We start from the raw sequence: 23,672 nt of genomic DNA, 5'->3' as shown, positions 1-23,672 counted from the left end.
ACCTTCTTGTAGATACCACCACCTCCCTCCCATCTGTCCCTCATAGACGCAATGCTGGACCAAGACTTCTTAAATCCACTAGGAACACCAAAAACACTACAGCTCTGAAATGATCGGACCCCCTGGTTGCCAGGCTTCCCCCCCCTGATTCTTTCTCTAACTCCAATGATCTTGCAAGCCATCTTACCACTTCTATTAACGAGGCTATTAGCAACATAGCCCCTGAAAAACTCAAGTTAGTTCAACCGGAATCTAACAGAAACCCCTGGTTTAGCAAAGACATCTTGCACCGGAGACACATCAAAAGATCTGCCGAAAGGGAATGGTGAAAGCACCCCTCTCCCCTTACCCTCAAATCATATATAAATCCAGCCAAACTATTCAAAGCAGCAATCAGGGAGGCAAAATCTGCTAGTTTCAACAGCAGAATTGACTCAGCCAAACCAAGTTCTAAAGAGCTCTTTTCAATCCTTAAAGAATTTGAGGGGAAAAGACATCTGCAAACCAGCACCCATCAAAGACGCTGCCTGGTGAGACCTGATTCATGAGGAATTCTCCTCCAGATTCTCTGGCCATCAACAAGCAATTCTAGCCAAACAGCTCTCTTTCCCTACACACAAGACCGTGCCACCCCCTACCCCCAATCCACCTGCCTCTACAAACTCAAAATCCCTTTCTCAATTCGAATTCAGACAATGCTCTGAAGCCCATATCTCTAATATTGGGGCCAGTCTCATACCCACTGCTTGCCAAGGGGATAGTTGTCCCTCTAACATCTTTAAGGACTGCATGTTAGTTCTGGCTCCATGGGTCACCAAACTGGTCAACTTATCGTTTATGGAAAGTAAGGTTCCCACATTTCTCAAACAAGCCTGGATCACTCCGCTGTTGAAAAACAATCATCTTGACCCCTATATTCCAAAACACTACCAGCCCATAAGTAACGTTCCCTTTCTGCTGAAAATCTTGGACGGAAAATTCACTTGCTCTCCGCATAGACAAAACAGAACTGATCATGGCTTCCCTCCAGCGATTAAAAAAACTACACACGGACAACAAGTTCTTTACCATCCTGGACAGTAGAATCTCCGTTGCCAGCAGTGTAAAGACCCTCCGTGTCACTCTTGACGCCGAGTTCTCCATGAAACCCCGTGTGGCCCATGTACGTTCTCCCTGCGGGTACATCACCAAACTACTTAACCATATTGAGCCTTACATTTTCTTCAGCAACCTCTCCCTTCTTTCCACTGCCCTTGTTAATTCCCGCTTAGACTACTGCAATAGCCTATTACTTGGCACATCATAGGCCAATGTTAAAGCATTGCAGACTGTTCAAAATGGAGCAGCCAGGGCCATTTATTGCCTGTCTCGGAGAGACCATGTCTCCAAGGCAAGAAGAGGTCTCCACTGGCTCCCTGTTCATCATCGTGCGACACACAAACTTCTGATCCTGATCCACAAATGCCAGAACCATGGAGCACCTCAATACCTCATGGACTGCCTCAAGGTCTCCTACCCCAGTCGTGTCCTTCGATATCAAGATCAGGCACTGCTGGTGCAGCCTAGATATTAGCTGACCAAATTCAGTGGAACCATCTTCGATGTTCAGGCTCCTGCTGCCTGGAACAAGTTTCCCCTTGCCCTTAAGGATACACAATCCACCAAAGACTTGAAAAAATGTATTAAGATGTATATGTTCAATCTTAAACTTGTCCTCCAGGCCTGACGCCCCCTACTGACATGTTGTTTGTCTGGTTCCTTTTCTTTGTGCGCCCCGAGGCCCATGGGTGAGCGGCACTCTATAAAAATTACAATAAATAAATAAAATATATTTGGCTAATGTATTAACGTCTGCAAAAGAAACTAACGCGTTTATATAGATCAACTCCAAAATGTGGTACCATGATATCATTTAGACCGCACTCCGGGAATCGTTGGAACAAAAGCAATGTCCATGTTGTAAGAGCAGCATCCTTTATTTTATTCACAGACATTGAGTGCAGACAAAAAAAACATAATTTAAGTAGCGCGTTTCGCAACCGTCCGGTTGCTTGTTCACACATGAACATTAGTGAAATCAAACCATGTTTATAGTCTGTTTCCCAGGAGGAAAAGAACATTGTCCCTTTTTGCTGTTAATTAAATAAAAGAGAACACCCATATTGTGCGATATACAGCACCCACATTTTAAAGGTACTATGGACCAGTTTGAAATGTTCGTGCAAGTTCTTTTTCACATTCTTTGTAAATAAAGTTACCAGAAACACAAAGATGACATCACTGTTGTATAATACTTCATGTGCCTCTATTTCCCAAATACCTTTAAATACCGATGCTTTCCACTTGTTTCATACGGTTTGTGTCTTATATGTTTATTGCACTGGTAATCACCCCAGACTTGGAGCTCTCACCCCGCAACTCCCTCAACTCACTCCTCCTCGCGGAAGGACCCCCAGCAATAGATTCCTTCGACCTCTGGCTTACAAATGCCCTCACGGCGAACAACCAGTCAAAACGTACCTCGCAGAGATCTGGACCAACGCCGAGGTGGTTCACCCCCAATCCCAAACCACAAAAATCTCTCAAGCACCACCTGGAACGGGCCTGGAGAGCCGACCTGTCAGCCCAAAACAAAACCGCCTTAGCAAGGGCAACCAGAATTAAAAATCGGAAATCAGGAAAAGCAAGAATTCATTCTATGGGAACATCCAAAATGCTTGCAAACCAAGTAAGGAACTGCATAAAATCATAGCAGAATTCAAATTTCCCCTTATGCTGGCGCTTGTCCACCCCATACTCCCAAGCATTATTTGAAACCCTCTCGCTACACTACAACGCAGCCAACGAGCGACACACCTCCATCATGGCTAATCTAAAACTCTTGCCGCCACCTCCTACTCGCCCACAATTCTCCGCCCAAACCACCCCACACTCACACTCACAATTTACTTTTGACTCATTCACTCCCATCACACACCAATATTTCCTTTCGCTTGTAGCAGTCAGCCGCCCGTCAGGCTCCCCTGAAGACCTTAACCCACCCTCAATCCTCAAAAAGAATACTAACCTCGACATGTGCAGGCAACGTCGCACGCGCAATCCTTAATCACTCACCCACATCAGGATCTTTCCCGAAAGCCCTAAAACATCCTACATAAAACCCATTCTCAAATAACCAACCCTTGATCCACTCCTCCCCAAAACTACTGTCCTATTTCCAATACGCGTTTCATAGCCAAACTGATTGACCGTGCGGCTTACAAACAGCTTGGCCAATTTGCCAAAGCCAATAACCTGCTAGACCCAGCGCAATCAGGCTTCAGACCACTAAGGGGAACAGAATCTTCACTAATCTCTATCTGGGACGACCTAAAAAGAACAGCCGACGCAGACAGCTGCGCGGTTCTCATCCCGCTAGACCTCTCTGCAGCCTTCGATACCATCGATCGCCCAACTCTATTAGTCAGACTACAAACACTATGCATCAAAAGCACAGCCCTTTCGTGGATCTCATCCTTTATCTCAAATCAGTCGCAAATCATGCACCTCGACCAGTTGACATCCATATCACGACCAGTATGTAAAGGTGTCCCCCAAGGAGCATCCACATCACCCCTAATCTTCAACATACGACCCATTCCCGTAATTATCCACTCGTACAACCTCACCTGCTACAACTACGCAGATGATACCCAGATCATCCTCAAAATACCAAAATTCCGAAGGATTAGGCAGCCCAGACCTGTCATCGTGCCTCTTCGACATTGACCACTGGATGACGACCAACCACCTCATCCTCAACCCTGGGAAAACCGAAATCCTAGTCTGCGGAAAAACATTGCTCCTCCCCAAACCAATCCCGTGGCCCAAACCACTAGGACAAACACTGGCACCCTCTAACGTTGGTTGTGAGTTGGACTCATTTATCCCTCACCCATCACACCCACCAGTGTATCCAAAACCTGCTTCTTCCACCTACGTATTCTCAGGCGGATTTTCACCTACCTTGCCTATCCCCACCGTTTCTCGGCTATCAATTCCATCATCCTGTCACGCCTAGACTACGCAAACTGCCTCTACCTAGGAGTCCCGGGATTCCAACTAAGGAAACTAAAAAGAATCCAAAATGCGGCAGCACGCCTGCTCATTAATCTGCCCGCCAGAGAACACATCAGCCCTAACCTGAGAATCCTCCGCTGGCTCCCTACTGCTCGACTCACCACCTTCACAGCCATGTGCATCACCCACCGCGCAGTCCACAACACCGGCCCAGAATATCTCAGAGACAAAATCGTCCCCTACCAACCGTCCAGGAACCTCATATCATGCACAGCATTTTACCGAGTGATCCCACCTCACAACTCCACAAGACTTGAGGGTTCCTCCTTCTAAGCCTAAGCACCAATCATCTGGAATCCCTACCCCTACACATTTGCAACACTGAAAACCACCTAAAATTCAGGAAGCCCCTTAAAACCTGGCTTTTCCCAAAACTCTTCTAATCCTTTGCACCCCGATAACACACCACTAATAATCTCCCTGTATCAATCACAACACAGGTGCCTGCAGCTCTGCAGCGATTTCACCTGACACCACCCCAAATGGCTCAACAACACTGCCAGCCAACAAGTACCCCAGGTGAGCCAGCAGCTTTCACTGTGGCACACCTGAACCCCTTTCAATCCACCCACAACAACACTCCCAGCCGACGAGCACCCCAGGTAAGTCAGCAGTTTTCGTTGTGGCACACCTGCAACTTTATCTCTGCGCCCCCCGTCCACGTGAGAGACCATGAACATCGAGATAATTAGCCCAGGGTAGCATACGCCCATCACTAAGGAATCACTGCGATTGTTACCCTGCATCGCTCACTCAGGGAATCCTCAAGAATAGCAATCCCCACAGGCTATGGCACGAGTGGCGAGTACAGCAATCACTGTGCTCTGGAGGCCCTGCCACTCTACTTGCTCTCGGGACCCTTCAGGCTGGAATGTCGGGACTAACCAGCTTGACGACCGGACATGATTTTGAATCTTAGACATTGCCACAGGTAGCTCAATCAGTGAATATTGGCTTGCGTCACAATTAGACAGGACTACAGCATTCTCTAGCTGTGTTCTCTCCAGCATGTAAACTGCTTTGTGAAACTTAGCCCTCCCCACTATACAGGATCCTCAAATCTAGGTGTGTTGTCTCTTGTAATCTTGTACCCAAACTGCATTGTGAAACATAGGCCTCTCTCCCACTACACAGGATTCTCAAACCTAGGTGTGTTGTCCCTTGCAAGCCTGTAATCAAAATGTATTGTGAAACTTAAACTGCATTTTGAAATTAAGGACTCTCTCTGACTATACTCTTGTATTCAAGCTGTATCATGAGACTGGGGCCTCTCTCCCACTGTACAGGGTTCTCAAAGCTAGATATAGCCCCCATCTCTGCCTATTATATTGTGAAACCTATTGTAGCGTGAATACTAGGCCTCTCTCCAACTATACAGGAATCCCAAATTTAGGTTTTAACCTCTTTTCTTGGCCCATTACATTGTGAAACCTCCAGCCTAATAACTTCCAAGCCAAAGGTACTTATACACACCACTAGTGTGGACACAGGCTGCAGACACGGCCATGCAACCATGCACCATAGAATACTGCTATGGCTAAACACATCCGGTCTAGCAACACGCATAGCAGTCCAGACTGAAACACCTAACTTACCTCAACACCTCTGCCACTAGCATACAGCGACTACCATCCTAAAGGGACTTGGTACAGCTGGCCACACATCGACTTCTATACAATAGCAATCTATCACAATCCAACAACAGCGCCCACCCACGTGCCTGCCCTCTCTTCGGGCTGCTTAGTCAAGCCTAGCCATCCACCTAATTCCTAGACTGCAATATGCACACACGCATCTCCTAAACTAAACCCCTTCGAATTTTTCACCACATTGACTACGGTCACCAAGGGCGTTCCTACCAGAAAAGCGCATTGAGGCCACACAAGTGGGGAAAGCGCGCTATATAAGTAACAAAATACAATACAATGTGCCATAAAATTCAAATGCTTAAGTAGATTGTATAAATCCATGTTGTAAAGTGTTTGTGACTTGTTGATGATCGATAAAAGTACAAGTGTGCATTGCATTAATGCCCATATTATAAGGTGCAAATACCTTAATGGTAATAAATGAAAGTGCATTACTTACTTGTGATTTTTGAATGCTTAGTGTGTTCATAAACGCCTAATAAATAATTGTATTTGTATATACCTTAAGGGTGCAGAAGGAGGAGGAAAACACAAAGGTGGCATGGTGATTGCTATAGACTTATTAGTCAAGAAAATAAAGAGAAAACCTACCTTTCCCTACTTCCATGAGGGTTACCTTGCCTCAACTAAAATACTAAATGTGTCGGTCAGAATGTCCTTGTAAACTTAAGAGTCCACTGTCCTGTGTCAAAATTTCTAAATCTGCCTTACACTTATAACTAAATCACACTTGGAAGGTTGCGTCAATGTTCTTGGTCTAGGAGAATGCCTCCCTTCCCCTGGTCCCCATACTTCACAAATAAAGGACTGCCAATCCTATAATAGTCTGTATAAGAAGGTTCACTGTTCACTCCAGGGGGAATGACTCCCTTCCCCTGGATCATTTGTTCTCAACACAATACTCGTCTTGCCAGGGGGACTTACTCAGTTTCCCTGGTTGCTTGGTTTTGATCCTTCTGGCTTTACTGCTTCACATACAAAACCAGGAGGAATGAAACCAGGGGAAATACTGCCTTGCCCTGGTTTAAGGTTTCTTTGTTCAACGTTTGCAGTAGTCAAGAGAATGACTCCCTTCTCTTGACTGTGGTCTTTTCTGCCCTCACCTGGGGGAAATGACTCAGTTCCCAGGCTTCTCATCTCTTTTCAACAGGTTTAGCACTACCAAGATAATTACTCCCTCATCCTGGTATCTTGGTTTCACAGTTAATTCACACTCAACAGTACCCAGAGGAAGGGTCCCCTGGTGATCTTAATTTCTGACTTTCTTGCTTTCCCAAAAGTTCATACACCAGTTGGGTTCTTGTCCCAGGTTTCCCTAGTACGGACCATTTGGTATTCTGGCTTTACAAATACTGCCACAAGGAAGAGGGTCACTCCCTCTGGACACCTTTTGTTGTGGGTCCGTGACCCGTATCTCTCCCTGCAATGCGTTGGAAAGATCTGGTTCACTATCCTGTCAGGTACAGTCACAAAGAAGAGTTACCAAGTCCTTCTGACTCTTTCTCCCTTCATTAGACAAACTTGGTTCACTAACATGCCAAGTAGTGTGATGGAGAAGATGACTTATAAAGCTTTGTGGGTCGCGGCCCTCTTCGAATAGCTAATGGTATCTTTTTGACAACTAGTACGAGGAAGAGGACTGATATTTCACTTGGGTTCTCCATTTCAGGCTGGAGTCCCAGTATTGCCCTCAGTATCTCGTGTTATGTGTGGGCTTCTCTTCGTGCCCCTGTACTGAGCATTTTTGCCTCCGATGTCCTATCTGTTCTGCCACGACCCTACAGTGTTCCCAAGAGCCTGACCAGTAAACCTCGTACCTTCCGTACTTGTGCTGGCGGGCACCGGCCTATCTCTGGTTCCGCTTTCTGCTTCGGGCTTCCCGCGGATTCTATGGTCTTCCATCTGCTTTGCGGCGGCTCCGCAGTCTCTGGTGCCTCACAGAGCCGTCTGTGGTCCCTCACAGCACTAAGGTCTTCGCCCGATAGCACGGTCCGCCACCTTCACACTAGTGGGCGACTGCTTTGACAGCTCTCAGGTAGGTACTTCAGCATCTGACCATTCAGGAACGTCTCCATCCTCCCACAGGTGTACCGGACTGCAGCCTCTTCTCGCGCAGTACCGCTTCACTGCTCGATGCTCCTCAAGGGATCGCTTGACGACATGGCAAGTCCTTCTTTCCTTTTTATGATGAATGAGCAAAGAGAACTAGAATACTCATTCAAGTTCTCAATGGTGCTTTTCACCGTCCCGCACCTCCTCCTCGTCCCAGTACTTATTAATTAGGTCTTGTCTGGGTAGCCCCTACTCTTCTTCGTCTCAGTAGGATTTAGGATTTCAGCCCTACAAACACACATGGAAGTGTGTGACATGGTACTGAAGTTTGTGGGTTTTAGACGTGTATTGGGCGTGGATGGAGGGTTGGAATACTGCATTCTGCCAAGATGTTCTCCCCTGTCCCCAGAGGAGAAGTCTCTTCCCGTGCAATCTTCCCGATGAGTACCACCCCCAGGGCGGATAATGGTAGTGGCCTCACCTCTCTGGCCTCATGGGAAGGGGCTCCCCCTCGCAGAGAAGCAACGTCATCTCGGGATTCATCACAATACTTACTGACTAACTTGAATTATTGGTGGTGTTCTGTGTGGCCTCATTGTAGCTCTAGACCACACTCACACTTTTCCTGAGACCAAGCCTTTACTGCTCATCCACACTACCTTGATTGTGTTCTGGCTAACCTCTCAGTGTCTTCCCTATTCACCATAAACAAGGAGGCCTCCTAAATTCCTGCCACGCAGGGGCTGATTTAACAAATCCATCTTAAATGTGGAGGATGGCCAAGAAACCAGCTGGAGGGAGAAAGGAGCATCAACAGTGGAGGCGATTTCTGGAGCAGGCAAGTTATTGGTTACAGAGTGGAAGGGGTACTGCAGTGTGTGTTTGTGTTGCGAGTGTTTAGACCGGATTGAGTAAGGAGTGATTGTGAAGCAAAAGATTACTGGATGATAGGAAGGTGTACAAGTGGTAGTGTGGAAGAGAGTGTAGTAGTTTGGAGGAGGGTGTAGCAGTGAGGAAGAGAGTCATAATGAAGGGAAGGAGTAACAACAAAGGTTGGAAGCAAGAACTAGGAGAACTAGGAGGAGTAAGAACATTGAATGGATAGAGGATTGGTGGGAGAGAGTAGAGAAGAGGAAACAATAGAAAAGGGAGAGAGTGAGCATGTTAGACGAAGCCTGAATAAAAACAGGGCATTTGTCAGGTACATACCCAAGTCACATTAGAACACTGACTGCTAGATAGTGTAGTGATAGTTTTGAACTCCCTGAGGGAGTTTAGTGAGAGAAAGTCTGGCATTTCGGTCCTCATCACTAACAGAAGATAGATCTAGATAGTAGCGGTCAATCTTCTGTATCTACTAACCAAGTCTTCAAGGTCGCTCGTGTTGGGGAGGAGGGTTTACTCTAGATGGGAGAGAGAGAGAGAGACAGAACGAGGGATGACCTAGGCTCCACAAAATCTTTAATAAAACCCATTGAACCGGCTCGGACACAGACTGCGATTTTTGAGCCATCTGTGACACCAGGTTACCTACACTAAGAGGTTTGGCTTCCCTTTATTGTCAGGTGTGATAGCCTTCCCTCTAGGGTTAGTGGTTGTAGCATCCTCAACAGAAGGTGATACAAAAACAGACTTAACAGTCCCCAAAATGAAGTGAGTTATGCCAGAGAGTGGTTTAAAAGGAGCTCACTTCTACCAAAACTAAAAAAAAAAAAATTAAAAAAAAAAAATCAGGTCAGGTTCTCAAAACAGTCAGCAAGTAATCTGAGGCTCCTACTTAAGTGGATAGGAAAAGTTGCACCAACAACAAAACGATTTCTTAAGGCAGTTAATAGCTTAGCTTAAAGGCAGTATGGGCTTGCTCATAACCAGGACACGTGCATTAGTTGTTGAAATCCAGGAGGTTAGTATCAAACCACTCCAGATTGGGCTCAATATCTCTACCCACATACAATGGATTTGAACCCTTGCCTCCTTATCCACCTCTAGTTCTTCCTTGCCTGCCTTCACCAACCTCCTGGATCATGCCTCCAATTTCCTGTGTCTTGCTCAATACTTGTTCTCTCCTACAACTAACAAACTCATCGCTTCACTTTCCGGTCTACAGACCATACTCCAAACACCTACAATGTAAGATCGAGCTAGTGGGCCTTTCGCACCTCCTACCAGCACCTCTCTGGTGAAAGAGGATCAAGGTGTGTCATCTGTGATATGGATTGGCCGTCGGGCTCCACCCTTGAGATGGCTTACATCCCTGATGTGGATTTGGGATTGGCTCATCCCTCACTCCGAGAGGTCCACTCTCTACATGTCACACCGTGGCACTGCCATCCAGCATCTATGTGGGGTACGAGAACTCAAGTATGTCTTCAGGCAGCTGGCGTAGGGATTATCTCATGAACCCAAGCCCTGAGAATGGCTTTCATTTCTGGTGGGTGACATGGAGATGGCTAGTCCCTCCTCTTGGACAGTCTATCTGGTTGTCACGACGTGACCCTCTACCCACGGTGGACTCCCCCAGCATATTTGTTAATTGTGCAAGATATGAAGCCTTGTGTGATGGATGGCTGGCTGTTGAGTTTTCTGTCTTAGTTCAGGTCCTAGAGTCCTGTACCTGCACGAGGAAGCCAAGCATGCAGGCTCAGTTGGACTGTCCTTCCTAAATTCTTTTAAAGGGGAGGGTTTTTTTGTGGCGACAATGTGGATGTTACCTCCTCTGAATGGAGATGACCAGGAGATCCTCCCCACAACAACCACAGACCCATCATCCGCTAGCTTGGTGAGTCACCTGGACCATTTAGTCAATCGACCGGAGGTCCCCAGAGAGAGGCAGGGGACTTTGCCATACCTGGCAGATGTTAAAGGAAGAGAATGCTTAGATGCAACAGAGTCCAGAGCAAGAGAAGAAAGCTAAGTCAAGAAAGAATAAAAACGCTCTGGTAAGGGAATCCAAGGAAGTGCAGCCACAGTCAAAAGAGTAATGTTACCCATCAGAATGTAGTCCGAGAGTCCCAGGGAAACTTGGATGGAAAGACAGTCCGAATAAACTGTTGATGTGGTATTGAACCCCAGAATGATGAGAAAGGAAAGCTGTATTGGAAACACTCTATACTGGAATATCCAGTACTGAATCCCAGAGCAAACTGAGAATGGAAAGCCTTATTGGAATGTCACACATTGCAGTGCAGAGTCTAAAATCCTAGAGCGTACTGTGAAAGCTAATCCTGCCCGACAACTGTATGCTGATTGCTCCAGAATTTAGAAGCAAAGTTAGAAAGCTGATCCCGACTAGCCCACCACATGCTGGAAAAGAATAATCATAAAACCCGGAGCAACCTGAGAATGTCATGTTTGAGTGATATGTTGCAGGCTGGGATACATAGTCCTGCTTCCACACTGAACTACAAACTCCATTAATGACACTGATTTTGGACCCTGGTGATCGGTGTCCTCCACATTTGAGAATACACACTCATCCCCAAATGAGATCTTACACAGTTATATTGCACACTGTTCCATCAACCGCACACAGCCATTGTACTGTTGGTGATCTATAATATGTAGTACCCAGTAATTGTTTGCCAGTCTAAATAGGAAAAATGCCAAGGCAATTTGTTGCTTAGCAGATGCCCTGGGGAAGGTTAAAGTTAGCTGGGGCTTGACACTTCACAAAATAATTCCACATACATTTTCTTGCTATAGCTTTATACAAAATAGTACACAGTGAGAAGAATGACAGTGAATGTGTCCCAGTTCTCCAATCGGACTTGGTGTGGATAATGATAATGATGTGTTATTTATACAGTCCTTACGCCTAAGCGCTTTACATAGAAAATATATAAATACATCACCACCCAACCAGAGTTGGTACTCATTTATCGACCTCTGAAGGATGAAAGGCTGAGTTGGCCTTTCCGGGATATGAACCTGCGACCTGTAGATCACATACACATGACAGCAGCGAGCGTTCAACCCACTGAGCTATCTTACTAGCACTCTAAGAGATCACAGGCCCAATACTCAAGTGGAAAGACCAGGGAGAGATTAGTTTTAATGCATTGGAACGAGGTGCTGTGTTACTCACATTCTCTGGTCCTTGAGGCTGATCATGCGCTTCATGGTGGCATATTTCTTGGTTTTCTTCTGTTTCCCCTGTAAAGATAAACGATAGTCATCAGCAGCAGCACCCTACAATGATGAAGCAAAAAAATGCAGTGGTAAAATTAACACCATCAAGCGCAAATACAGCTAAGTAGCACCACTTAGTGGCTAACAGTGCATCCCTCTACCTTGTCACAGTTAAAGCACTTTGGGTTGAGTAGGCACTGGGATGAAGTAGTGGTGGGGCCCTGCAGTGACAAACAGAACAGGTTCCGAAGTACCATGCAGCCTTCTTTGTCACAATTGATCCCCAGGCCACAATTTACTGCCCTTGCATCCTTCTTGGGCATTGAAGACAAGTTACTGGATTGACTCACATCCTAACCAGCAAAGAGGGGCCAGTTTGTTAAGATGGAGTCCAACTGGTTCCCTCCCATATTCCGATTACTGACTGAGTTCCAAATGGTGTATAGCCTATGTGAAGGCATCTTGGAGTAAGACACAGACAACAGATTCTGAATTAGAAATAGAAATACAACTTTACTAACTTAAAAGTCAGGATGGAAAAAGGCCCATCTTGCCCTTTAATATGGTGGGATTACGCTACCGAAACAAAACTAAGGAAAGTCAGAGTCAAAGAGTCCAACCTAGGAATCGGTCTGTGTCCAAAACCTATACTTGCCCTCACAACTAATCTATACAATGTGTAGGGATGTCAGCAACCAACAAAACAGTGTTCAACATAAGGTTCAGTGCTCTGTCCAGCTCGCAGCTTCCTTTGAGCTCCCCCGCCCACGCCAAAGTATAAAACAGTTCCAACAAAAAGTCTCAGAATTGCCTTAAGTTCAGGAGGATATAGTTTTATCCATTCCACCGAGTTCCCTTGCCAAAGTTCCAAATAACACACTTCCAAACACAAAAGAATCTTGAGACTCCGTCCTCAAGTCAATAAGTGGGTTAGGCCTTAGGGTTCCCTTCCCCAAGACTCACTTTCAATGTCGCAACAGTATTTTCAGTCTTGCGCCACACTTGCGCCTTCTTTATAGGATTGGTCTTCTTACAAACTATCTTGACTGATAGTTGCAGTTCATTTCAGCTGTCAATATTTTATTATTTACAATTGCTCCCACTTTGTTGTTTAATAAGCTTCTCTTATGTTCACTATTCAAATTCACCTCCAACAGTCCATTCACCCTAAAGTGCAACATATAGTGGGTGCACGTGCATTGTTAATGTTCCTTTCACTTAAAGGTTCACCTTCAGTATGTATTGGTTTTGCTTAAATTCAAAGTTCTGTTCACTTGAAGATTCAGCACATATGGATTTTACTTAGATTAAAGTTTCATTCATTTCTGAGTTCTGCACATGTTGATTTTATTTTAATTTAAAGCTCTATTCACTTTTAAATCTCAGTTCTGCTTATTAAGTTTTCATTCATTTCGGAATTCAATAATCATGAAGATATATTTGTTAAGATTTTCATTCAATTCGTCCTGTTTCATATCTTTGTAGATTGCCTTTTTTCAAGAGCCCAGCACTCGGAGACTTTCGAAAACATGCTCTCTTATACACACGGCCACTACGGTAAAAGTATACTAAATTGTTCAATAGTTAACAAAGGATTCAAATCGGAGACCTTCGAAACGTGTGCTATCACACATGCAGCCACTCAGATACAAAGTAATACTCTGTACAAGTTCAAACACTCGCATACCGGGTTTATCTTTCATAGAAACTCACTGGTTGCTTCCACAGGTTTTCCAGCAGCGCAGATCGCTCTTTCTATTCTCCGCTTCTGGGCTCCACCTCCTGCCCCTAAGGCACTCCTGGGTCGGTTTATGCCCATGGGAAAATAAGCACTGTGAACACCAGCCTCTCCGCACGGCTCCCTTTCCAGCATTCGATTGGTTCCACTGAGCCCCAGCTCCCAAGCTGCACTTCCATTAACCGCCGGCGTTATTCACAAACAGCTCCCTGCTGCTTCGCTTGGCCTCTCTGCTACCGCTTCAACACCACAGCCGCTGGATCTCTCCTTGCCTCTTGATAGGGGTTCTTTTTATACACCTGCAACCCTTTGACAGGCTGCAAGTGTGAATATGCAATTAGCCCTGCCTGACCATCTTTACGGGGACAGGCCAGACCTCTACAACTTTCAGAAGGCCTCTTCCTCGTCCAAGTACCAGAGTAGTAAACACACCTAGTCTTCATTACTCCTGGTTGCCTTTTCTTCATTACAGTACTCTGTGGTCATATATGAGGAAGTCGAGGGAGCTGGCTCACAATAACCCATGTAGGTGGGGGAAGGGTTGGGTTGGTCGTTAGTAGGAAAGAGAGATACCATGTCTCTCCTAACAGCATCCCAATCCCAGTCCCCAAGGACCCTTCACCCAGGTGATCCTCTCTCGCTTGTCCACCCACAGGGTCAGGATCCAAAAGCAATGGCCTTTCCCTGGCCACCTGCACAGAGGACCCATGGATGCGGAATAGGAGTGAGATACCCCAGGCTATGCTTGATCTTTAGTCAGTTTATATATCCTGTTTGTGTATGCCATCGACCTACATATTCAGCTTTTAATTCTGTGGTATGCCATAAGTAGGAGTGGAACACTGGGCATGGTTAAACAAAGTTTTATCAACTCAAATGAAAACTGCCTCACCTGGCCCAACAGCTATGGGGTTACCCATCTTCAACTGAAACCGAAGCTGTCGCCATGACATTTAGTCAACATAAAAGTCTCTTCTTGGTCCAAAACCTAATCTAACTTACTGGCCCTACCACTATACACAAATTATATCACCTAAAGTACATGTCTGTTGAGCTTGGGATCTCGTTACAGCCACCCCGCCCCTGTTCTGTGAATACTCCTTGAAAATAAGTGTTCATCACAGTTCTACACCTTTGCCAACTGTTCTTTGTACAAAAGTCACTCAGTTTTGCTGCACTTCATGAAAACACAATTAGCTTACACCGTTTCAACCACATCATTGCTTTATGCATTTCCCATGCCCTTATTGTTAATTTTCATTCTCTTCATAAGGGTCGTTGTACAACTCCCTCATCCCTTCAATCCCACTCTCCGGCAATGCAACTCCAACCTCACCTAGCCCCTTTGCCTCCCACACCTAGTACTTCCTTGCGCCCTCCCACACAAGGGCTTTGGAATGCCCGGTCCACAAAACAACTAGTTTCTCATGGACCATTTCGATATTCACAACCTCCCACTCATAGTATGGGTATTTCTAGGTGCACAATTTCAAGTTTAAAGCTACTAGACAGACACACAAAAGCAACTCCCCCCATTTTTTTTTGTAACTTTATTTGTTTTAAGAAAGCCGGAACCGCAGCAAAGCAAACATTTTGAGAAATCTAACAATCACAGTTAAAGTTGTATTCATCTGAAAACAACCCAGTCCGGTTCCTTCCCATCCCCCTAACCCCACCTTTAGCCACCTATCATATAATTGGGTCACATAACGCCAACCATTTATGCAACGTAAGGAACCATAGCATGGAGCACAGTAAACCTAAAACTTCTACGCTCCTAGGAGTCGGGCACTGTACTCAGAACACCACTTGAACCATGTCCGAACTTCAACCATTCACATTCTATTGCTGCACTTCCCCCATGTAGTGCAGTCGTGATCTTTTCCATGAGGTATTTGTCCTTCGCTTTCCAACCCATTCCTCCTGCCTCGGGAGGTGCACCCTTTTCCAGTGTCTAGCCAAGCAGGCCCTGGCTGCGAGCAGCAAAAAAAAAAGTGTACCATATGGGGCAGTGTTCTCCAAAGGTCACCCTCTCTCTCCAACCAAATAGTATCAGCATTGGATCCAATCCCCGGGCTCCCCCTCTTCTACCTCTTTATTCCAACCTAGGATATTCGCCCAAAAGACCTGGACCTCTCGACATGGCCACTACATGTGCCAGAAATCCGCCCTTTCCCCACATCCGTGCCAACACTGGGGGCTCACCTCCGGGAACATTTTGCACAGCCTCACCGGGTCGAACTGCCATCTATGCAGCAGCTTAATTCCATGAAGTTTAAATTGGCAGGCCACCAAGGTCTTGAAGGCCCTTCTACACATCAATTTCCATAAACCGTTGTCCAGTTTCCACCCCAGATCCCTTTCCCACTTCCAACGGAGTCCCTCGACTACATTCTTCCTCACCCCCACCAACGCCCCATATAGTAAAGAAATAAGTCCCTTCTTATCCGTGTGGGTTTCCAGGATCTTCTCCATAGGGGCGAGATCCCTATGGAACAACTCCTTCCACTTCTCAGCAGTGAGGACACCCTTCAACCTCAAGTAGAGAAAGACTGGCAGCTTACCCACATTTAAAGCAGTCTCAAGGTCCTGTTCGACCATAACTGACCCACTCTAGCGATCCCAGCTTCAAACCATCCCTGGTACCACTTGGTTTGGGAATATCACCCCTTATTGTGGGGCCCAGATGTGGCTTATTGGTGAGGGCTAGGAGGTGACCCCTCCCATAGCGGTACGCAGTCTCCAGACTTCCCACTGGACCCCCAATATCGGGTACTCCCCGATTCTCATGGGGACCCTTTCCCTCTGGACCCATAACCACTCACCTACTGTGGCGGGGCGTAAATGTTGATTCTCCAAGAAGACCCACTGTTTATCTGCATCTTCCTGAAGGCGTGGCACAATTGCCCTCAATTGAGAGGCCTTATGATAAAGGGTTAAGTCTGGGAACCCCCCGCCCCTCTGTAACTTTGGTAATACCAATGTGTCGTATGACACTCTAGGCTTTTGTCCCTCCAGAAAAAGCATAGCATGCGGCCCTTGGCCTCTCTCAGAAGCTCCTCTGGGGCTTTCACCGGTAACAATTGGAATAGGTCTAGTATCCCTGGGAGGAAGTTCATTTTCAAAGCATTTAGCCACCTGATCCATGAGATGTTGTGCTTTCCCAATTCGACCATTTCACCATACAATTTGTTCAATAAAGGAGGAACGTTTGCCCCACTAAGGTCACCCAAAGCCCTTGTAATGTTGATACCCAGATATTGAATGCTCTCCACCTGAATGTCCAATCCCCCCCCCCCCCCCGGATAGAGCACCAGCTTAAACACCCCCACCCTCCCACCACAATGCCCTCCACCCGACAAGCCCCTCTCAACTTCCCCGCCAGAGGTTCCATGGAAAGGGCCAAAAAGCAGTGGGGACAATGGTCAACCCTGTCTGGTCCCCTGCTGTAACTTCAGGGCCCTTGAAAGCCTACCGTTGGCCACCACCCTTGCCGTGGGGGAGGAGTATAGTGCCTGAATTCCCCTCATCATCCTACCCCCAAACCAGTATTTCCGTAGGACCCCGTAGAGGAAATCCCACCCCACTCCATCAAAAGCCTTCTCAGCGTCCAGGGATAGCAATACAGAATTACCCTCCTTGTTTCCAGCCCGGTCGATGAGATAATGTCTTACGGAGTGTATCTGCCCCCTGCCTCACCCCTAATGATTCTGAACTGGTCGGAGTTTATCAATCAGGGCATGACTCTGTCCATTCTTGAAGCCAAGACCCTTGTGAACACCTTTGCGTCTATGTTTATGAGTGATATGGGCCGAGAGGACTTACAGTTCCTGCGATCCCTCCCTTCCTTTGGGATAACTGATGTTAGGGCCGTCCGAAGGAGGGGGGGGGGGGGCCTGCCTCATGACAATATGTGGTTGACATTTTCACCATGTGCGGGACCAGCTCATTAGCAAAGGTCTTAAAGAAGCCCACCGTGTATGCGTCATCCCTATCTTCATCCCACGGATCGCCTTCAGCACCCTCGTTCCCCATAATGGGCCCCTCCAGCTCCTCCATCGCGCCCCTAGTAAAGGTCGGCAGGGGAATTCTCTGTAGGTACTGCTCCACTTGACAGTCGCCCACTACTGTGTCCTGCTCATACAGCATCTCAAAATCAAACAAATGTTTCCAGTTCTCCCATCGTGGTTGTGTGGAGCCTCCCCGAGGCATCCTCAATCTCCTCCACCCACCAGTCAGCCCGTTGGCCCCTTAACCTGGATGCCAACATGGCATCTGCTTAATCCCCCTTTTCAGAGTAAAGCTGCTGGGGGGGCTGCAGCCCTTTCACCACCTTGCCCACCTCCAGTTCCCTCAGCTCCTATCTACGCATCCTGGCTTGCGCCAGCCTCTCTTGAGCAGCCCCTTTGCCACCCAGCTTTTCTCCCCCTCAGTCTCTCAGCTAGGAGTGTTTTGGTCCTTTTCTTCCCCGCCCCCTCACCAATCAGCAACCCTCTTCGTGTCACCTTTGCTGCCTCCCAGACCGTGCAAGAGTCGACCTCACCTATATCATTGTACATGAAAAAATCCCCTATGGCTTTCTTCATCCCCTCTGCAAAAACTATCCTTCAACAGCATGTTGTTGCACTTCCATAGGGAATCCCTTGTTTGTAAGCCCACCATGGAAAGTCCCATTAGAACCATGTCATGATCCGTCCAACTGATAGGGGTGAGATCACAACTAGTTACCTTATCAATGTACAGCCTCTGGATACACCAATAGTGGATCTTCGTTCTGGTGCTATGCATGGGGAGAAAAATGTATAGCCCCTGGTTTCTGGATGGAGCTCCCTACAGACATCTAACATTCCCTCCCTTGCCAGGATGCTGCGGAACCCACTGCCCGCTTGCGGGCTCCTTCCCTCCATCAAGACCTCGCTACTGCTTCTATCAATTGCAGGGTCCGCTCAGATATTGAAATCGCCCCCCCAAGAGCACTAAGCCGCTTGCCTGCTTCAGTATTTCTGCCAGTGTGTCCTGAAAGAATGGGAGCTGTCCCTGGTTTGGGCAATAAATAGTGGCCAGCGTAATCTGAACCCCTTCAAGAGTGCTGGAGATAAGCAAGGCTCTATCATCCAAATTCCGCCACACCCTCATGTCCCCCAGACAGAGCCGCCCATGAAGCAAAATGACAACACCTCTTTTGGTCGTACCAGAAGCCCAGAGTGCCTGTCCTATCTGCCCTCCAGGCAGACGCCTCTCTTCTCCCGCCACTAACCTTGTTTCCTGTAGGAACATAATATCCAGCCCTTGGTTCCGGAATTCCCTCGCCACCAGTGAGTGCTTCGTAGGGGAATTCAACCCCTTAAAATTTACCATTGCCACACTGAGCACGTCCATCCGCCCATCATCGCTGTGTGCACCATTGCCGGTTCTCCAACTAGCTCTTGGCCCCTCTGTTGCAATGACATCTAACCTACCTAGCCCCCCAGCCCCACCCAACTCCCCCCCCCCCCCCCAACTACCCCCCCCCACCCTCTCAAACCAGAGACACCCACCATATGATGGGCCACCAGGGATGACTCCGCCACGCTGTCCATCCAAACAATCGCTTCCCTCCTTCCCCACTTTGAAACGAACATTTGAGGCCATGAGACCATCAGAACAATCACTTCTCTCCTCCTCCAACATTTGAGGCCATGAGAAGACTTGTTGCATCTAAACAGATCCCTAAATGTTTCCAGTCACTTCCCTGAGGGTGGGGTGTTCAATTTATTTTACTTCCTGCCACCTTTTTCTTAGCCATGAGTTCCTTCCTTCGTTCTGAGTTTGCGCTTGTCTGGCAAACCTCCGAATTCATATCCGAGTCTGGTGCCGCCTCCCGCAGGGACTGTAGCACCTGTTGTGTCTCCTAGCCGTTCGTGATCCGGTAGTCTGTGTCACCCATCTCAAAACACAGGGCGGATCGGTATGACTAGCGGTATCGGTGGCCATTTTCTGTCTCTTCTGCGTGACAAAGTAAAACCCGAGAGGTCCTGAAACACCTTTATCGAGTCCCTCTCGTACTGCAGGGTTCCTGTGAGATTTGCCCGTGCCAAAACTTCCATCCTGTCCCTGTATCTAAGGAAGCGGACGACTATCGATCTCAGGCCCCCACACCTACCACCTTGACCTCTGTAGGCCCTCTCCAATTGGACTATCTTGCCTCCCCCCGCGAGAAAAAGGGCAATGATCAGGCCTTTGCCTTCCTTCCCACATCTGCCGCTGTCTCGCCTTTCTGCTCACTCAGGCCCAGTATGCGCAGATTGTTGCGGTGCCCGCTGTTTTCGAGGTCATCGACCTTCAAAAGGATATCCTCTTCATGAGTCTCCAGGTCCCTCAGCCTAGCTTTGTGTTTCATCTCCAAAAGGTCTACCTTGAGGTGGCTGTTCTCCATTCCCTCCATTTTGTCCTCCAGCTTGTCCCCCCTCCCCTTGAAGTCACAGATGGAGGCCTGGATATCTCCCCTGATTGCTTTAATTTCCTGTAAAAGGCCCTTCGGGTCTTCCCTCGTCAGACGTGGCGAGTCCCCCTCCTTGCTTGCATGTCTCCCTTTGCTTCCTGTTCCCTCCGCCTCCATCGCGGGATCGCTTCTCAAGCACTGTAGGTAACCTACACCCCAGGAGACGCCCTTCTCCAGCTTCTCTGCAGACAGCTCACGAGTGGGGTGTCGGAGCTCCAGCACACCAGACAGCCCTCTCTTCCTCGCGTGGCTCTCTCCGCTCAGACTTCAGCCCCCTACCAGCACTTGACACCTGTTGTCTGCACTTACCCTTGCCACCAGCTGGCCGCACTTTTATTTACTGCTTTATTTATTCAATTTATTTTGCTGTCGTTCCCATGTGTTGCCCCCTCCACCCTCCCCCCGCACTTGCGCGATCTCAATGTCACCTGGACTAGTAAGATCATTGTCTCCATCTTCCCTCTGTTCCCCCTCCCTTGTCTCATCGCACCTTGAAACACTTGTGTATAGACGTGTTATAAATGCCATTTAATATCATGTTCCAGATTAACATAGTAGAATTTATATATATATAATGTAATTATCATTTGTCTAGCACCTTTCACCATTGGTATGATCCCAACGCGCTGTAGGTTTAATACCCTCAGGGGAAGAAGTCCGGGTAAGGAAAATTCATCATAGAGGTTAAGAAATGCACATGTGCATTTTCACCAAAACAAAGGTAGGTAGGGGTGATCAAGTCCCTGCTAGACACCCATGTTGAGCTAGCATGTGGATGGGAGCCAAGATAGGTAGTCTGGAGAGCATGGGAGAACTATGTGTACAGCTAGACCAAATTTGTATTGTGGGGATAGCTGCATTCCTGTGGCAGAAGTGTTGTGCAAAGTGTTATATGGCAGTGCAGGGAGCTTAAAGGAGGTCTGGAGAGGTTACATGCCTTTCCACCAAATTCTTTCTATCAAGGATTTGTTCCATCGAATTGCCATACATATGCATCGAGACCCTTTCATCGAATAGGGGTTTGTTACATAAACACTTTAAATTTTGTGCATGGAAAGTCGCTGAAACATAACGTTACAGGGAGCTTTCCAGTACTGAAGTCACGATCTAATTCAGCACTGGACAGCTCCCTCTAACTTATGTAGTGTCCGCGAGTGCACTTGACACCTATTTTATTTTTTAATGGGGGGTCCCCCCCCTAAACCCCTCAGTAAATTAAAAAGTCCAAAGTCACTAATACTACACAAGTCAGAGGGAGCGGTCAGTGCTGAAATTGCTTCAATACAGTTACAATGTATTTTAGCACCGGACAGGTCCCTCTAACTTGTGTTATCGATGGGAAGACTTTATTCCGTCTGGTGAGTGAGAGAGAGCAGGATTTTCCCTACATGGCACTGAATGTGTTCTTCCCCGGATCATCATTAGAGAAAAACCCATTTACAGTTCTAAGGCCCCATTCAAAAAGGTTGTTGGCCAATTTTTTTAAACACATTTCTTCATTACATTTTTTCAGTTTAACAAGTGAGGAAAAAAACAAAAATAGACAGTATCAACTCCAGCAGCAAATCAGAATAAGAAAGAGGTATTACAGAGAAATGGCTACACTCATATCATCATTACCGGTGCCTGTAGAACCAGTGAGGCAAAAGAAGGCAAGGGAATAAGTGGATTCAAAGGTCAAAGGAAAAAAGGTAAATTACTTGTAGCTATATAGAGCAAATGTCTGCACAATATGCCTCAGGGTAGGTCCAATATCCCCTCCAGTAGTGTCTCCTGTTTCATTTTACCCCCCCCCCTTTCATGGGGGCTTCAAGTCTGCTGAGGAACACAGTTCATTTAACAGTTGGCTCCACTCCACCTCCACCCCTTCCACCAGCCCGGGGTCCCGGTTCATCTTCAGGATTTCCCATTCCGTCAGCCCCCATCTATGGATATCTTCCATCCACTGTCTCAAGGATGGCCCTTGGGGCTTTTCCCATGCTAAAGCTGCCCTCCTTTTGGCTAGAATAAACCGGGCTAGACGTCCTTTTGACTAGCATAAACCCGGCTAGACGTCTTCGTGTTTTGTAGCGTTTCCCACCTGGCAATAGTCCCCATAGGCACACCCTTTGACTGCACTAAAAGCTGGAGCCCAGTAGCCCATTAATTTTTTCTACCACAGTCTGCCAGTAGTCCCTGATCACTGCACATACCCGCAACATATGCCAGATCCATGCCCATCCCACATCTCGGGCAGTCTGCGCTTATGGAATCATTCACTGCATGCATTTTCACAGATGTTACATATACTATATACAAGACATTGTACTGTATCAGCTGGAATCTAGCATTCCTCGAGGGCTTTCGGATCTGCTCCCACATCTTCGCCCCATCAGCTTCCAAGATCTGTTCCCCGCATCACTTTCCCACCTCGCCTTAACTGTCAGCTCTTCTGGGCGGTTGGCCAATTTGAGGCGATTAACGCACATTTCCGTGTCAGTCATAACTGGGGTCATTATCCCCAAAGATCCATCTTCGGTTCCATCAAAGAAGTTAGAAGGGGGACCATTCCCCATTTTTAATTTGATGTCCCGGTCCACAATTATTAAAGTGCCATGGTTAGATGGCATCATTGCCATGTCACCTACAGACGACATTAATTCTAGTAAACAGGCATCTTTATTTGGTTATGAGGGCTTTTATAAAAACGGAACAGCAAAAGATCATTAAAATTAGGCAGCTTGATTCAAACGGCCTGTAAGAATGTCATCAAGGATCTACAGTTACCTGATGGCGCTTATCTAGCATTGACCAATATTGCCATGCCACCAAAATATCGTCCCAGTACATTTCTTTAAGCTGGTGTATGGTAAATACAGAAACCTTCCATGCCAGGCGTCTCAAGTGACCATGTGAGAGCAATATTATGTCTATATGGCTGAAGAAATCGTCAACTTCGGATTCTTCCAATTTCCCCTTAATCCAGTAACCAGTGATTACATTGCAGGAATGAAACACAATAAATGAAGGGATAGGGTAAAAATAACGAATTACAAAAATAAAGGGGGTAAAAAACAACGAAAGGATGAAAGAATAATTAAATGTAGGCAATAATACAGTATTGCAGGTTTGAAAATAGCAAAAAGGGTTACGGTTTAAAAAAGAAAATATATCAGACCAACAGGGGGGCGCAGACGAGATGGCTGCCTGAGCCGTCGTCTCCCTCTCCAAGCAGCAAGCAATGGCGGAATGTCTCATAATTTTTAGCGCCCACTGCAGTCCAAACACATAAATTGGAGCATGACCCTCCGGAGTGCACAGACGTCACACTCTACCCCCCCGTCTTACTTGTTTGTCCTCTGTCGTCTTCTTCTTTGAAGGTTTCTCTGTCTTCCGGGATGTCCGGGACTTACACAGGTAAGGCCGGTGGTGCCCTATATCCAGAGTGGAGCGAGAGCAGGCTCGGAGGAATACAAGAGTTCAGGATTCCAGGAAGGTAAGAAAGCAGTCAATATCCAGGATTAGG

The 23,672-nt window shown here is 47.0% G+C and overlaps 1 protein-coding gene across 1 annotated transcript in view; it reads right to left on the bottom strand.

Moving 5' to 3' along the window:
* FCF1 (FCF1 rRNA-processing protein) overlaps positions 1-23,672 on the bottom strand; it is a 204,385-nt gene that overhangs the window by 165,117 nt on the left and 15,596 nt on the right. The window contains exon 2 of the mRNA XM_069637640.1: positions 11,905-11,972. Within this exon, the coding sequence (XP_069493741.1) occupies positions 11,905-11,972 (68 nt within the window). The remainder of the gene's footprint in view (positions 1-11,904; positions 11,973-23,672) is intronic.

This window comes from Ambystoma mexicanum, chromosome 14, assembly GCF_040938575.1.
Source record: "Ambystoma mexicanum isolate Mex_15411 chromosome 14, UKY_AmexF1_1, whole genome shotgun sequence".
Classification (NCBI taxonomy): domain Eukaryota; kingdom Metazoa; phylum Chordata; class Amphibia; order Caudata; family Ambystomatidae; genus Ambystoma; species Ambystoma mexicanum.
Note: the sequence above shows the minus strand (reverse complement) of the source record. Positions and strands in the feature narration are given on the sequence as shown.